General features: G+C 49.4%; 4 protein-coding genes across 4 annotated transcripts; 2 read left to right on the top strand and 2 right to left on the bottom strand.

Moving 5' to 3' along the window:
• Positions 1-5,296: 5,296 nt before the first annotated feature.
• ARB_06692 (uncharacterized protein) lies at positions 5,297-8,524 on the top strand (the record flags this gene model as incomplete). Its single annotated transcript, XM_003014887.1, has 1 exon — positions 5,297-8,524. One exon carries the CDS (start codon positions 5,297-5,299, stop codon positions 8,522-8,524), a length of 3,228 nt encoding a protein of 1,075 aa, XP_003014933.1.
• Positions 8,525-9,428: 904 nt separating this feature from the next.
• On the bottom strand, positions 9,429-10,511 carry ARB_06691 (uncharacterized protein; the record flags this gene model as incomplete). The annotated part of the gene is made up of 2 exons (XM_003014886.1): positions 9,429-9,977; positions 10,062-10,511. 2 exons carry the CDS (start codon positions 10,509-10,511, stop codon positions 9,429-9,431), a joined length of 999 nt encoding a protein of 332 aa, XP_003014932.1.
• Positions 10,512-10,992: 481 nt separating this feature from the next.
• On the bottom strand, positions 10,993-11,907 carry ARB_06690 (uncharacterized protein; the record flags this gene model as incomplete). The annotated part of the gene is made up of 1 exon (XM_003014885.1): positions 10,993-11,907. One exon carries the CDS (start codon positions 11,905-11,907, stop codon positions 10,993-10,995), a length of 915 nt encoding a protein of 304 aa, XP_003014931.1.
• Positions 11,908-12,590: 683 nt separating this feature from the next.
• ARB_06689 (uncharacterized protein) lies at positions 12,591-15,971 on the top strand (the record flags this gene model as incomplete). Its single annotated transcript, XM_003014884.1, has 2 exons — positions 12,591-12,877; positions 13,016-15,971. The coding sequence occupies 2 exons, from the start codon at positions 12,591-12,593 to the stop codon at positions 15,969-15,971; spliced, it is 3,243 nt and encodes a 1,080-aa protein (XP_003014930.1).
• Between the last annotated feature and the right edge of the window lie 413 nt (positions 15,972-16,384).

Genomic DNA, 16,384 nt, shown 5'->3' with positions numbered 1-16,384 from the left:
TACATTCTGATCATACTTACATGCTGTTAGACATCCATAACTAGTGACCTGGTTGAATGGCTATGCAGGCTGCACATGTGTGTGTGGTATGCAGTACGATGTGCAGCCGCTATGAAAATAGCCCTTCAGCTACTGAGGACATTCATGTACGAAACAACGACCTGCAGCCCAATCTAATATCCTCTTCTGGTACCCGATTCGTTTTTTGAGTCTTAATTTTCTCCATATTGCGTTTTCTTCTTTTTGATGCTTCCGCCTGGCTCGTTAGTTGATCAACTATTCAGAAAGAACCCGCTCAGCCTAGCTGGCCCCTGGAGAAGTATATGACCAGGTCGGACCGGCTCTGCCATCCGGTCCAGTTGGTTTACGCCTGTGCAACGAGCAGGGGGGGAAGGGGGGGGGGGGGGGGGGCTGTCGTTCCTCATTCTGGCGCGTAGTTAAATAATATCTGGTTGCATTATACGTATATATTGAGCGGGTGGGTCGGTTAGCAGGTCGATGGGGATAGGGTAGGAGGATTCCAAGCCAACAGCCAGGGCTCCTTAGCGTCCCAGTTCTCGTTGAGAGAGTTTCTTGCTGTGAGCTGCGACTCTGCTGTGAGATCTTCTGCTAGCCTCGATAATCTGAAACGTTACTTTGATGCACCTCGATGTACTATTTGCGGAGTACAGAGGGGAAGGTCGACGGCCCTATGGATACTGTGCGAAGTGTAATACTCCGTATACTCTGTAAATTATAGTGACCACTTCTCCTCTGCCTACCGACAAAGGCAAGGCATGACAAGGCACGACAGGGCAGGGCAGGAAAGGTCGGGGTATGGCCTCCGTAAAGGATGATACATACCATGTTAACCAACAATTAACATTTTAACCCAGAGTAAAAAAATAAAAAAAAAAAATAAAAAGCTGGGTAAGCTGGATCAACCAGTCTACCAAGTAAACCGAGCAACCCAGAGCATAACCAATGGATACGATGTGCTCTGTCTCTTCTTTCCTCTCCAGGAAGATTCGGGTCTGTTCGTTAGGTTGCCTCCCCCTTGTTACTTGGGTTATCTCCTGCATTGCCATCACTTTCGCCTTCGAGCCGATCAGGCCGGAAAGGATGTAACATCCATCCTCTCGCCCCCCTTTTCAGGGCAACCGACTTGTTTTTTTTTTTTAGGCTTCCTGATGGACGCACAACAAGAGATGTTCTCTCTTCGACCCCGGCTATCCAATAGTGTCCACAAAAGCCAACTTGTCTCTTCTGGTCCGCTCGTCGCTGGCAGGCAATGATGGGAACAATTTTCCGTCCCGGCTCTTTGGCGCTCCACTTTTCTAGTGATGTGCTACTGCGCCAGTGATGTCATCATGCTTGATCAACTTATTTTTGCTCATCTCCCCGGTCAGTGAAAGAAGGGCCAACGACAGGCACAGCCGTGGTTGTTGAGACCAGGCTGCTGATAGGGAGAAAGAGAAAGAGAGGGAGATTTGCGAAAGAGGAGCAGCAAAAGATGGAGTACATGTGGATACGGAGTGAGCCGACTCCTTCTTTCTCCTTATCCATAATCTCTCTCTCCTCTTTTTTTATCTCATTATTTGCAAAAAAAGTCCGTCCTTTGTGAAACTCGCAGGCCAAACGAGATTATATTAACGACTCCACGAAGTGTCTAATTAGCCCCCTTTTCCCACTTGGGTGATGCTTTGTAAGAAAGGAAGCCCATCGGAATTAGGGCTGAAAGAGCACAGTGATTAGCCTGGTATTGTATTGTAACAGTACGTCGGGTCATTTCTGGAACATACCAACGTATCTTAACGCAACGCTGGTACAGGTAACAAAAGCCTCGAGGCCAGCAGGCAGAGCAAGTACAGCGGCGAGAAGTAGCCTGGAGTATAGAGATGTACGCAGGCAGCATGCTGGAGGAGTGCATGTCTTCGTCTTCGTCGTTTTCGGCGCCATGCAATGCCTATGCAACTCATTCTTCAGCATGCTTGCTTGACAAGGCATGAGGTGGCGTGACTGCTACCCAGACGTGCCTCTGTTCCTCCAGCTACTAGTAGTTATCTCCTTTTCCTGTCCCCGTCGGAATTCTAGGCCGGGCAGAGTCTTTTCTCGCCTTCTCTCGTGTTGGGCTTGGGCTCGTCAAGTCAACCATGGAGACGACGCCCGCGCTAGTCGGTCAAGCTGGAGATGACACCTCCCATTCTGGCTGCCTTGACCAGACCTTGTCTTGACGAGAAGGATGAGCCTGCATCAGGTCGCTCGACGAAGAAGAAAGGAAAGAAAAGGCGTATAGGCCGATATATTCCTCTTCCTTTTTTTTTTTTTTGCCCTTTCCAGACCGGATTCAAATGCCAAAGCCAATTGATAGACGATGCTAGGCTCGTTCAACGCTAGCGATGCGAACACAGCTGCCATTCCGCTGTCGAACCCCACGGTAGATGGGGCTGCCGCCTCTCTCTCGTTTTTTTTTTCTCTTGATGCCCTTCGTTTGGGCTATTGTTGCCTGCTGACGACCACAGCATTCGTCACTGATTCTCTTGTGGCTGTATGCTGGCTGCCGCTGTGGCCCGGTGGCCCTGGTCAGGGGTGTCTCCCTCTATGTCTCCAGACGTGACACCAGTGATGACGGCTCAACGCTGCAAAATGTCTGTCTGCCTGGGGCGCAACGTTGGGTCGTTACTTTTCTCATCTGCCTGGCTGCCTGTCTATCTCTCTCTCTCTCTTTTCTCTCCCACCGTCTTCTGCCTGCTGGAGCACCACGCCGTGCCCTCAATGGCTGGACATCGGTCACCGCTCCTCCGAAATACGCGAGGCCATCAACAGTCCCAAGGTCCTGCCTGTACATAGGATACAAGCATATCTAATCAATTTCGGCCAACATCGTACAGATACAGCCCTCTCGGCCTTGCAGCAACCCCCCTGTACTCCGCCGAGCACCAGCTGCCTGCTCGCCAGCCCTCTCTTTGCTCTCGTTCCATGCTCGCGGTCGAAGTACTTCTCGTCGTGTAGAGGGGTAAAAAAAGGTTCAAAGTTGATGTATTTCATGTAATTTAAAGTGTAAAAAACGTGACTTGGTAAGCGAAATACAAGGTACAAACTTTCGAGACAGCCTCGTAATACGCTTACACCGCCATACAACAAAAAGACCCGGCGATACCGCCAAAGTGACGTGGGCGAAAAAATAAAAAAAAAAAAACCATCTCTCGACCCGTCTCCTCGACGTCGACGTCTTCTGCTTCTTCTGCCTTCGACAACCTCAGTCTTCGTGCTTCGCCCTTTTGACGCTGGCCCAATAACCTCCTGCTGCGGCATTGTTTGATACAGCCCGATAGTCAGGCAGGATCTTCGCTTTCTTCTCTTTAAAGCCAGCCCTGTTCCCTCCCTCTCCCGCTTTGCTTCTTCTCCCACCTCGCCCATCCCTGCCTGCAGCTGCGATCAGATACTCGCTACCAAAAATTCACCAAACAAACACAGCGCATACTACTCCGTACAGCGACCGATTTTACTCTACTCCGTACTGCTCGAGAGCTGCCCTGACCTCTCCGTTCGCATTGCAAAAAAAGAGAATCTCAAAATTGTTACGGAGTGACAGGCGGAGAGCTTCTAAACCTGGCTCCTCCGCACCGACAGCTGCTCCCTTGCGCCAGAGACCCCTGCAATTAAGATAACAAAAATAAAATAGCAAAGGGGGAAAAAAGAGAAAAAAAAAAAAAAAAAAAAAAAAAAAACCCGCAGATACAAAAAAAAAAAAAAAGCTGAACCCTGCAGGCGCTGGGCTTGCATTTCATACCCTGGACGGGGGCTCCGTTTACTTCCTCATCATATATACAGCGGCTTGCGCGCCGTTCAGCACAGAGGAACGGACTTTGTTTAATCTCTCTCGACCGTTGCCGTCCTCAATCCCACTGTTTCTGTTCTCTCGTCCTGCAACATCATCAACGCCCTGTACGACCCTTTTCTTCTTTACGGGCAAAGCAAACGAGCCAGCAATTGGGGGACTAGTTGCTGCATGCGACTATATTCCTAAAGTAGGCCTGGTACGGATTAAATGACCCCCATATCACCTTCATTATTGTCTCTTTTTTAACTCCTCCCCTTGCAAGAGGTCTCGCCCTTGACTGTGATCGTCCTGGTCTAACGGTCTTCCCATGAAATAGTTACAAACACAACCACCTTAAAACTCTTAGCTTTCTTCCTCTGCCTGCCAGGTGAATTGTCTTTCCACTTCGGCTGCAAGAGATATATCCCCCTCTTACTCGACCCTGTTCTTTGTCTGGCTGGATCTCTCTCTCTCTCTCTTTTTTTTTTTTTTTTCGCATTCCCAAAGGGTAAAAAACAACACGAAGACAGGAAAAAGCAACAAGACCACTTATTTTGAAGGAAACGTTTAGGCGCCTGGAGCTCTGACCGCAGACGCACATTGCTTGAACAAGGCTGCTGTTGGGGGTACCTGGTTGATTCTCCCGGACGGGAGGCCCCGGGACTTTTTTTTTTGCAGGGAAAAAGAAACGAGAGGACAGAACAAAAAGGACTTCGGCAAGAAGCTGAAGGAAGATATATATCTTTCCCTTTTCGTTCACTGCTTGCATATTTAAATTTGCTTGGTTGTTTGTTCGAATATATCTTCCCGCCGAAAGCTCTCCAATGTTCCGTGGAAAAGTTTGACTTGGTCGAAGATATACAGCTCCTTGTCAATATGCACCACACACCTCAGACCAGGGAGCTAAGGTGACTCGTTTGATATTTCACCGTCTCTCTCTCTCTCCTTCCCGCCCATTCCCGCTATTACAATTTTCTTTCCTACTTCTACTACCGTCACTCCCTTCACTATACTCCCCAACACACACAAATACCAAACCTTCAGCCACCCCCAGCCTTCCGCAATCCAGCTATCTGCAGCTCTAAAAGACCATACTCTCCCTGGTTTGCTCTGCTCTATCATACAAGCATTCTCCTTGAATAGAAAGAGAGAGCGTGCTCCTATGCACATAGCCCCGGAAAATTTGCTCCACATATATACCGGCAGACTTATTTGTGATCCTCCATGATGGCCTCCGCACCTCCGTCCCCTGCCCTGGTCGGCCGCTCTCGGGCCACTCCTATTAAGTCGGCCTCGCCCTTCCACCGAATCCCTCGGGTACAAGAATTCATGTCTTCTTCGTATCCTGCTACCCGCTCGGTAGCAAACTATAGCACATTAACTAGCGACATGTCAAGCTTAACGCTGGTCCACCGAAGCCATCAATCAAACTCGTCAAGTCCGGTGATAGGGTCTGTTCAAACTTCAGACATTGGATTTTCAGGTCTGCCCTTAATGAACTCGCCTTTATCTACCTCCCTGGATAACCCAGGCCCTCTTGACCTCCCTGAAGGAATACTCTCTATTCCACTCCATCAAAGCTTGACGTATCCCGCTGATGCTGCCCTTGTGAATGCCGCACCCAATACCAACAACAATACCGCCAACAACAACAACAACAACAACAACAATAGCATTGTCAGTAGTAACAATAATACAAATACCACCAGCAATATCAAGGGACCCGGCCTGATGAGAAGAATATCAAGGGGAGCCGCCAACAAGCTTTCCCGACGACGGCGGTCGAACTCTCAGGATAGACGCGACAAGGACTCCGGCCCTGTCACCATGCTCAGGCGCAACAATAGCAAGTCAACGACTTCAGCATCCTGGGATAGCGCTCTAGATTCAAGCTACGAGGAGGATGAGTCATGTGATACCCTCGGGACTTGGTGCGGCCCTGACAGCAGCAAGGTGAAAAGCGACTACCAACGGTCTATTACCAGTACTGCCAGTGGCGTTGCCCCTAAGGTTGACCCCATCCTCCAGCGCGGCTGTACCCTGACCAAGGTAAACAAGCTGAAGAAGAAACCGATGACTTTTTATCTTGATTTTGACTCCGGGAAGATGTTCTGGAACCTGTCAAACCCGACCAAGCGGGTATATATTGATGATATTAAGGAGATACGACTACGAGGGGATGCTCGGATGTACAGAGAGGAACATCGTATCCCCGAGGAGTTCGAAAACCGGTGGTTCACCATAATCTACAATAACTCCGAGGGTTCTAAAAACCGAGCGGTCAAGACCGTCCATCTAATCGCACCCGATGAAGCTATGTTCGAGCTCTGGACCACGACCCTGGAAAATGTTGCCCGATACCGCATCGGCCTCATGGTAGGCTTGACCGGTTCTGTGGAGAGCGAGGCCATTCTCAACGCCCACTGGCAACGAGAGATATCTAGACGTGCTTCCCAGGACCCTAGGGCTATGGAAGAGGACAGTCTTGATGCAGAAGGTATCGGAAATTTATGTCACAGTCTGCACATCAACTGCTCCAAGGAAACTATACGCATCCTCTTCGCTCGGGCTGACACCATGGGCACTGGAAGAGTCAACTTTGCGCAATTCAGGGAATTCTTTCAACTGCTCAAATACCGCCGAGACATTAAGGATCTGTACAATCGTCTGGTTACTGATGACGTACAAGGTATGACCCTGGCAAACTTTCTCGACTTCGTCCAGTATACGCAACGCGAAAACGTCCAGGAGAACAGGGATTACTGGGTTTCTATTTTTGAAAAGTTCGTCCGCAAGGCTCGACTGCGTTCACAGAGCCAGTCGGATGCACCTCTTCCTGATGATGCACCGATACGCATGAGTCTAGATGCCTTCTCTGCGTTCCTGATATCGTCCTCCAACGGGATCTACCCTTCACATGTTCCTGAGCCAAAATTCGATTACCCACTCAACGACTACTTCATTTCAAGTTCACACAACACCTATCTTCTGGGAAGACAAGTTGCTGGTTTCTCTAGCACAGAAGCGTATGTCACTGCGCTTCAAAAGGGCTGTCGATGTGTTGAAGTCGATTGCTGGGATGGAGCCGATGGTCGCCCAATTGTCTCACATGGGAGAACGATGACTACCAGCGTTCTTTTTGCGGATTGTATCTCTGTCATCAACAAATATGCCTTCCTGTCATCCGACTACCCTCTTATCATCTCTCTCGAGGTCCACTGCAACCCAGAGCAACAACTCGCTATGACTAACATCATCAAAGATACCTTCAAGGAGAAATTAGTTCTTGAGACACTGGGAGATGACTGGCCTGTGCTGCCCAGCCCTGAGGCCCTGAAGCATCGCGTCCTTATCAAAGTCAAGACTTCCGAGGAAATAATCGACACCGGCCCGGCTACTACTGTACCACCAGGACTCGTCAGCGCCGGGCGCAAGCGTAGCTCAAGCTCCCCCTTCATGCCCCCGACCGTCTTGGAAGACCCTCCTCACAGTCTCCCCCCTCTCTCCTCGCCACCCACAATCAGCTCAGCTAATGAACCTGTGCCCCCTCCTCTGGGCAGACGTGCCTTTACAGCAACAAGCGTCTGCAGCACCTCTGAAGAAAGCGACATCGGCCAGAGTTCAGCCGCGATCCAGAAAGAGAAGAAACGAGCTCAAAAGAGCAGAATTGTCAAGGATCTTGCAGACCTAGGCGTTTATACCCGTGGGTATAAATTCCATAGTTTCAACTCTGCCGAAAGCAAACTTTTCAACCACGTCTATTCCTTCGCCGAACGAGCATTCGAAGGCATTTGTCGAGATTCAGAAAGTAAAGCTCTTCTCGAGGCGCATAATAGACGTTTCTTGACTCGGGTATACCCTTCCGGCTTCCGTGTTCGATCATCAAACTTCGATCCAAACATCTTCTGGCGTCGTAGCGTTCAAATGGTCGCTTTGAACTGGCAGACATATGATGTCGGAATGCAAATGAACCAAGCCATGTTTGCATCTGGGACCGATCGCACCGGATATGTTCTCAAACCAGAAAGCTTACGATTGCCGCCACCTTCATGGAAAGGCCCTGGCCTAAAGCCAAAAGTCGATAGGAAACTTGTCCGGTTCTCAATAGACGTGATCTCCGCCCAGCAACTACCTCGCCCGAAGCAAATCGGCCTCGATGAAAACATCAATCCCTACGTCGAAATTGAGGTTTTCAGCGCTGATGACAAGACTAAGGGCCTCGCATTCGGTGAAGGTGGAATGGACACGTCTGATCGTAACGGTCTATCTGGAATCGGCCACCCTCACCGTCGCAGAACAGGTATCGAGCAAGGAAACGCTTATAATCCCATCTTCAACGACCAGTTCAAGTTCTCCCTGGAAACCAAATACCCGGATCTCGTCTTTGTGCGCTGGGTTGTCTGGCACTCTCCTGATGGCAGAAGCGTGGGCAACAACAGCACCCAACTAGCTACCTTCACTGCGAAGCTGAGCAGCTTGGCCCAAGGGTTCCGTTACCTACCTCTATACGACGGGAATGGCGACCAATACCTTTTCTCCACGCTATTCTGCCGAGTGACGAAGAGCGAACTTGCACCTGTCATTCCGCTGTTTGATACCGAGGAAACTAAGAATGAACGAAGGGGTATCCTCAAACAGCTCGGCCAGTCCGTGCTAAAGAGAGCCATATCCACCGAACGCGACTCGCCAAAGGCCAACATTACCTCAAACGAACAGTCGTGAAATCATCCCTCATCTATACCACACCGTCCCAACTTACTGTTGCCACATAAAACCAAAGTTTAGCGAATCTTTTCTCCATGAAAGCCGTTTTATCTCCTTTTAATACCCCTTCAGTTCCATTGCTTCTGCGTTGTGTTGCTTCACCTTCTTGATTTAAATTTACATTCTGTACTCCCTTTCCACATACTAACGACCTGTGATGACCTCTTTTGTTCGAATACTAGCGAGTACTTTTCCATCTTTTCTCTCCCGGTGGACCCGTTTTCCCCCCCACTTTCCTCTTGTCCCCTTTCCTTTCTTTTTTTTTTTTTCCTTTGTGTTTTACTTATACCACTTTGTTTGTCAAGGAATGTGGAATGCCCCCTTACCATTTCATCTAAAGCATTTGTTGGGGCATGGTATATGTGACCTGATATGAAGAGAGCCGGCCTCCTAGGTTTATTGAGTTGTCCTTTTTGTCTTGATGCTTGATATTATTTTTTTTTGTTTGATATGGAAATGGAAATGTGCATTGAATGGGATGTCATAAATATTATTGCTCTGGGACATGGGATGGATGGATTATCTGGGTCTAGAACGAATGGTGCTGTCTTTATTTCTATCATTCATATATGGGTTACCTGAAATAGGTCGATGCATATATCAATGTCAATATAAATATTATTAGTATTTATTAAATTATTTCTTACAATTTATGCGTGGTAAAGTAGGTCAGAATATTCAAGAAGTTATCATCTTATTATAGCCTAAGTAATCAACTATGAACGAAGAGTAAGAAACGAGAGCAGCGAAGCAAGAGGGCTTCAAGTGTATAATGTGTAAATCGCAGAATTACCACGAAACAAGACATCAATGATAGACAGTTTCTTTGGGGAGGATAATAATAAGAATATTCTGTCAACTTTCATAACAAACTCCCTAATGGCGCCGCAGCTAGTGCCGCTGGCTGGGTCAGATCGGTTTCTCCGGGCAGTGGGATACCAAGGACCCTTTTGATGACATTGATCGGCGCATGATCTCGAGTTGTCTCCATGATATGGCACCAGGTAACGCGGATGGCCAATATTCCGGAAGCTTTTAGAGGCGGTTCTCGTTCAAATTCAAATAGGAGTTCGCCTCCGTTCTGTCTTGGGCTACCTGCTTTGAAAGCGTCTCCCTTGAAAAGGCGCTTGAGGCCCTGCTTGATACCTGACAACATCAAGGAAAAATCGGACCGTCCAGAGAAACTTGGAGCATCCTTGCCAACCTGGAGGTTGCGTCTCATGGCAAAGATGCGGAACAATTCTGTGGTTGGGTCGGAGTAGACAGCAAAAGGGCACCTTGTAATGGCTCTGTACTGATCTATCAGGGTATGCGAGCCGCATCCAATGATCACTATCTTGCAACCGGCTGGAAGATCCTGGTCCGGGTTCGGGAATGCTGCTGAGAGGGAGCGAACATACTCTTGACAATGCTGCGTATCTTAGTCAGTAGACATAACTATATGTATATCTAAATAGACAGGGCTTCAAAACGGCGTCTGGGTAGTTAAACTTACGCCGCAAAAGAAGTGCCGAATAAAGATGGCCATGATTTTATTTGTTGTCGGTGTTCGCAGCTCATCCAACAAGTCTCCAAACGCGGTAGCTTCACCGGCACCATTGTACATGTTCACCGAGCGAGATCTCTGAATAACCCCAAGGTCATGCATCATGTTCGAATGGTTGTTGATAAGGGGGTTTGGATTTAGGATCTGGACCTCTCCGGCGTGCACAGGCGAGCCTTCTGCAGGCCTCGGGATTTCCGGCACCCCAGCGCCAACCCTGTCGATGCCCGTTACCGCGACCCCGGTGAAGATGACTCCCTGCGCCGCAACAGACCTCCCATGCAGCCTGAGGGTCTCTCGAACGAGGGCCGCTCGAGAGACCCGGGGCATTGCTTCATTGAGTTCCTCTCGGACATCGTCATATGGATTATTGTTCAGGGGAGATCCGTGAGTGTCGCCCATGGCATGCGACCAAGACCAGCAGGGCGGTAGGGAGGGACCGATCACAGCGGGTATGCTAGGCGGCCTAGGGAGGAGATGGTGACAGGGAGTAGAAGAGGAAGACGACGCACAGGAAGGCCATTTTCATTCACTTAAATAGGCATTGTTGTTGTTGTTGTTGTTGTGGTCGAGCGGCCGCCATAGCTTCGTCCCTTCCATGAGCTAAGTTGGACAGCTGGCCGCAGGCAGCTTCCTGCTGTTTGGATTCTCTATTCAAGCCTTTCAAAATTTTGACGCTTATTTGGAAGCTGGTTTTATTATACCAATTTTTATTGTAGGACTCGCACATAAAAAGGGACATAGGTATCGATATAAGCCTTGACTGGCCAACTGACTCCAACACTCCGGGTGAAAAGATGCTTTTGATATGCCCCAAAAAACGCCCTCTAGTTTTCCCTTTTAACCAAACAGATAAGAAAGAAAGTATAGGAAATAAGATGGTTCATAAGTAGTCCTTCTTCTTGCTCGTCCGGGTGTACTGTGTCAGCGCCCATTCAACGTCTCCTCCCGCACCTTTCTCGAGGGTGCCTCCCTTGATCTCAAAAAGTCGCATGGTCATACGGGGACCAACTTCGGCCAGCTCGACGTCCTGGTACCCTGTCTTGACAAAAACATGGTGTCGTACCTCGATGCTGTCCTCGATATTTTTGAAAGTGACCACCCTACTGCCGACTTTCCCTGCCTCCCGGGGAGGAAAAAGATGGGACAGAATCTGGACAACTCGTTTACCCAATTTAGTAGTGAATCCTTCGAATATTAGGTGCGGATAGCTTTCTGAGACCGTCCCCCTCGCGGCATTCGGTATATCAGCTCGGAGAACAACATTATGCAGTGAAAAGCTGGCGGTAGGTCCATGAGGCAGATGCGAGATCGTTATAGCAGTGGGTGTGCCTCGATGTTCATGTAAAATGACCATGTCACTGAGTGCCGAAGCACTTGCGCTGGCCACCAGGTCATTAAGCACTAACGTTCCTCGATTCAGCCGTATGGAAGTAGGCATGAGCAGCCGTATCTCTTTCGCAAACGTACTCAGACGGGAGGATGGGTCTCGCGACGTCGTAACGAGCGGCCGAGGATCAACCAGGCCAGAAGTGACCGCATATTCATCGTCGATATCAATCTCCTCTGCTGCTCCCTTCGCCTTTGGATCTCCCACCGGAAGGGACTCGTCGTACTTGAAATCTTCCCTCAGCCGCCTATCGTTCGCAATCGACGGATCCAGAGGCTTCCCCGAGGCCAGAGACTGCTTTAGCTTCGCTCTCCGTTCTGCAATCGAGGCATCTTTGAGCTGCAGAGCTTTGCGGTAGAGATAGTCTCTGCGCTCGCGTGCTTGTCGTCTCTGCGCCTCCGTCAGCATCTACCCGCAAATAGACCACCAGGACAACTTACTATCATATTCCTTTCTTCCCGCTCTCTAACACCCGGTCACTGGCTCGGCTTCAGCTGTGAATTGCGGATGGGAAATAACTTCGACGTCGTGATATCTTTTTTTTTTTTTTTTTTTTTTTTTTTTTTTTTTTTTTTTGCGTTCAGCGCAAGTAGCTCTCTTGCGTCACCGTAGAAACTTCGCGATAGGCTTTTTTCTCTTCCTCAACTCCAACTCCAACTTAACTGCGCCAACTAGTTAGTTAAACGAATAGAAGAGGCGGCGACGGAGAACGAGCAACTCCGTCAGATGTCAGCTCTTGCTTCTTCCTTTCTTCTTCTCTTCTTAGATCTTTTTTCTTCTTCTTCTTCTTTTTCTTACGCTTCTTGTTACAGCCGGGCTGCTGCTATTTCGCTGCGCTTTGCCTCATATCGGCGGCCGATAAGTCAGCCTCTCTAGGTCCGGCTCTCCCAGACGCCGATCAGGTATTTTTTACTCCCCCCAACCGACAGAGATCTCAATGTCTTGCTACTGTGGACTAATAACGGCCTGCAGACTTCTCTGGAGCATACTCTAGAGCTTCATCCGTTGTATCGGGCTGCGCGCATTGATCGGACCACTCTCCACTGTTTCCCCAGTTACCTATCGTGAAAGACCCAGTCATATGTGGCAGCATGGAAGCGTTTAACAAGATGGGAAACCATATGGTTTCTGACTCTGCAGCTACGATTAATGCTGGCGGTGACGATATCTCTACGGTGGACGGTGAAGAAAGTGTCTTGAACATGGCGGGCGGGCCTCAGAAACGAAGACATGACGATGAAGACGAAGCCTCTGATACTCTCGATGATGACGACGATGACGACCTGGAAAGTATGGCCAGTGTGGCCGTTGATGGTGCCGGCAAACCCCAGGCAAGCAAAACAGAGGAGGAAAAGGAGCTTCCCGCACACGCTTGCGGGTAAGTATAGATATATCGATACCCCCTGCTGTACTCGATTTTTCGAGGGTAGAACAAAGCTAACAGATATAGATACTGTGGCATACACAACCCGAGCAGCGTTGTCAAGTGCTTAACCTGCAACAAGTGGTTTTGCAGTGCTCGTGGAAACACGTCCTCGTCGCATATCGTGAACCATCTGGTCAGGGCTCGCCACAAGGAAGTTCAGCTCCATCCCGCATCATCCCTCGGTGATACTATATTGGAATGCTATAACTGCGGAACCAAGAATGTTTTCCTTCTTGGGTTCATTCCGGCAAAGTCCGATACCGTCGTGGTGCTCCTTTGCCGCCAACCTTGCGCGGCCATGCCTTCTTCAAAGGATATGAACTGGGATACCTCCCGATGGCAACCACTAATGGAAGACCGTTCATTTTTACCATGGCTTGTCTCTGCACCATCCGATCAAGAGCAGCTTCGAGCTCGTCACCTCAGCCCTCAGATGATTGCTAAGTTGGAGGAGCTCTGGAAGGAAAACGCCTCGGCCACCGTAGAGGACTTGGAGAAAGCAACAAACGTGGATGATGAACCCGCTCCAGTTTTACTCAGATACGATGACGCCTACCAATATCAAAACGTATTTGGACCTCTCGTCAAAATCGAAGCCGACTATGACCGTAAGTTAAAGGAGGCCCAGTCTCAAGATGGTCTCACTGTTCGTTGGGATCTTGGTCTGAACAATAAGCACCTCGCCAGCTTTGTTCTCCCAAAGTTGGAGCTTGGCGATGTGAAACTTGCTGTCGGTGATGAGATGCGTCTCAAGTATGCCGGGGAGCTTCGACCGAAGTGGGAGGGTGTTGGATATGTTATCAAAATCCCCAACAACCAGTCCGATGAAGTCACTATCGAGCTGCGTTCAAAGGGAGACCACAAGTCCGTACCTACAGAGATATCCCATAACTTTACTGCAGATTATGTCTGGAAGGCCACCTCCTTTGATCGTATGCAGCTTGCAATGAAGACCTTCGCCGTGGACGAGATGAGCGTGTCAGGCTACATTTTCCATCGCCTGCTTGGAAACGAGGTTGCGGCTGCCCCTATGAAGACTCAGATGCCAAAGCAATTCAGTGTTCCTGGCCTCCCCGGTCTCAACAGCAGTCAGATTAATGCCGTCAAGGCAGTGTTACAGAAGCCCCTGAGCCTGATCCAGGGTCCGCCTGGAACTGGAAAAACCGTTACATCAGCTACCATTATCTACCACCTCGCAAAGGTTAATGCAGGCCAGGTACTCGTCTGCGCGCCATCGAACGTCGCTGTCGACCAGCTATGTGAGTGCATTCATAGAACCGGACTTAAAACTGTTCGTGTAACTGCAAAGTCTCGAGAAGACGTTGAATCACCCGTTCGCCACCTTTCGCTTCACGAACAAGTTCGCAACAATGATAGCAATATTGAGCTTGTCAAGCTTAACCAGCTAAAGACTGAGTTGGGCGAACTCTCCAGTCAGGATGAAAAGAAATATAAGCAGCTTACCCGTGCTGCTGAGAAGGAGATCTTGACTAATGCCGACGTTATCTGCTGCACTTGCGTCGGTGCTGGCGACCCACGACTAGCAAAGTCGAAATTCCGCACCGTTCTAATTGATGAGTCGACCCAGTCTGCAGAGCCAGAGTGTATGATCCCGCTTGTTCTAGGATGCAAACAGGCTGTCCTTGTCGGTGACCACCAGCAGCTTGGACCTGTCATCATGAACAAGAAGGCTGCTAAAGCCGGGTTGAACCAATCCCTCTTTGAACGATTGGTTATTCTAGGATGCGCCCCTATTCGTTTGAACGTTCAGTACCGAATGCACCCCTGTCTATCCCAGTTCTCCTCAAATATGTTCTACGAAGGTTCTCTCCAGAACGGTGTCTCTAGCGAGGATCGTCTGCTCAAGAATGTCGACTTCCCCTGGCCGGTCGCAGATAAACCTATGATGTTCTGGTCGAACTTGGGAAATGAGGAAATATCAGCCTCCGGGACATCATACCTCAACCGCACTGAAGCTGCCAACGTCGAAAAAATTGTTACTCGCTTCTTCAAGGCTGGTGTTAAACCATCCGGCATCGGTATTATCACCCCATATGAAGGTCAACGCAGCTATGTCGTCAGCTCTATGCAGTTGACCGGTACTTTCAAAAAGGAGTGGTACAAAGAAATCGAAGTCGCATCAGTCGATGCGTTCCAGGGCCGTGAAAAGGATTTCATTGTTCTTTCCTGCGTCCGATCTAACGACCACCAAGGAATTGGTTTCCTTAGCGACCCTCGTCGTCTGAACGTGGCCCTTACCAGAGCTAAGTATGGCCTGGTTATCTTGGGAAATCCGAAGGTCCTTTCCAAGCATCCGCTGTGGAACTACTTACTACGCCATTTCAAGGAACAGAACTGCCTTGTAGAGGGACCACTGTCTAACCTCCAGACCTCTCTTATTCAGTTCAGCCGACCAAAGCAAGCCTATCGGGGCCCTCAGCGTTTCCAGATGTCGTTCAATCATGCTTCCAATGTTGACAGCAGCATGTTAAATGGAAGAAATGGGCATCATCATGATTATCATGATGCTGGATCCGTTGTGAGCTATATCCCAGATGATGTATCTTCCGTACATTCATCAGCTCTAGGCGGCGTCGCCATTCCCTCCGGATACCCTCATATGTTCCAAAACTTCACTGAATCCTGGCCTTCTGCCCCCAATAACCGGCGTCCAAACGGCTCTAGGATGAGAGGCGCACCAAGCGTCGCAGGCGAGTCCGTTGCAGCTACGGAGTCCGATGTTACTGGTAGTGTTGCCGATGGAAGAAGTACTGTAGGCCAAGGTGGAGTCAGCCTCTCCGGCCTAAGTATCCATGATGTGCAGAAGCAGACCAGTCTGAGTCAATCTGATCGTCTGAAGCGCTACGTTGAATCAAGCGGCCGTCCTGAGCCATACCGAGGCGGAACTGATGCTGGAAGTGTCTTTGGTGGAAGTGCTGCTGGAATCCGTGTCCCACGCCAGAACTTAGGGCATTCCGGGGATGATGATGATGCCCGCAGCGTCTCTACCGCGTTTGCAAGCCAAGTCGGAGGAAACTATGACTGAACTGTTCCCTCGTCTCCTGTCTACATATGCAGGGATACAGAAGATTGCACGCTGTATAGGTGATTATGGTACCACAGGCATACAGTACCTGCAGCTCTTACGCCATAGGTTATTCTTTCCGCCGTCATTTTATCACGGCTGCCACCTGTTTCTATTGCTAAACGCTGCGAATACTCTGCACTATACTTGAACCAGCAAGGTGCATTGAAAAATTCGCCTTTCCCACCCAATCCATCTGGTCCAGTTCTTTATACAGCGCCCCTGCTGTACCTCGCATTGGAAGAAATATCAGGAGATACGCCCATGCAGTGCCCCCGCCTACAATATTCCCTTTGAACTCGGCAGCATTCCGTTACGCCTAGCAACATCGACATATCTTCTCATCTATGTTGATCGGGTACCGGTAGATAGTA

The sequence above is a fragment of the Trichophyton benhamiae genome (assembly GCF_000151125.1).
Source record: "Trichophyton benhamiae CBS 112371 chromosome Unknown contig00476.0, whole genome shotgun sequence".
In the NCBI taxonomy this organism is placed as follows: Eukaryota; Fungi; Ascomycota; class Eurotiomycetes; order Onygenales; family Arthrodermataceae; genus Trichophyton; species Trichophyton benhamiae.
This window is presented reverse-complemented; position numbering and strand designations above follow the sequence as displayed.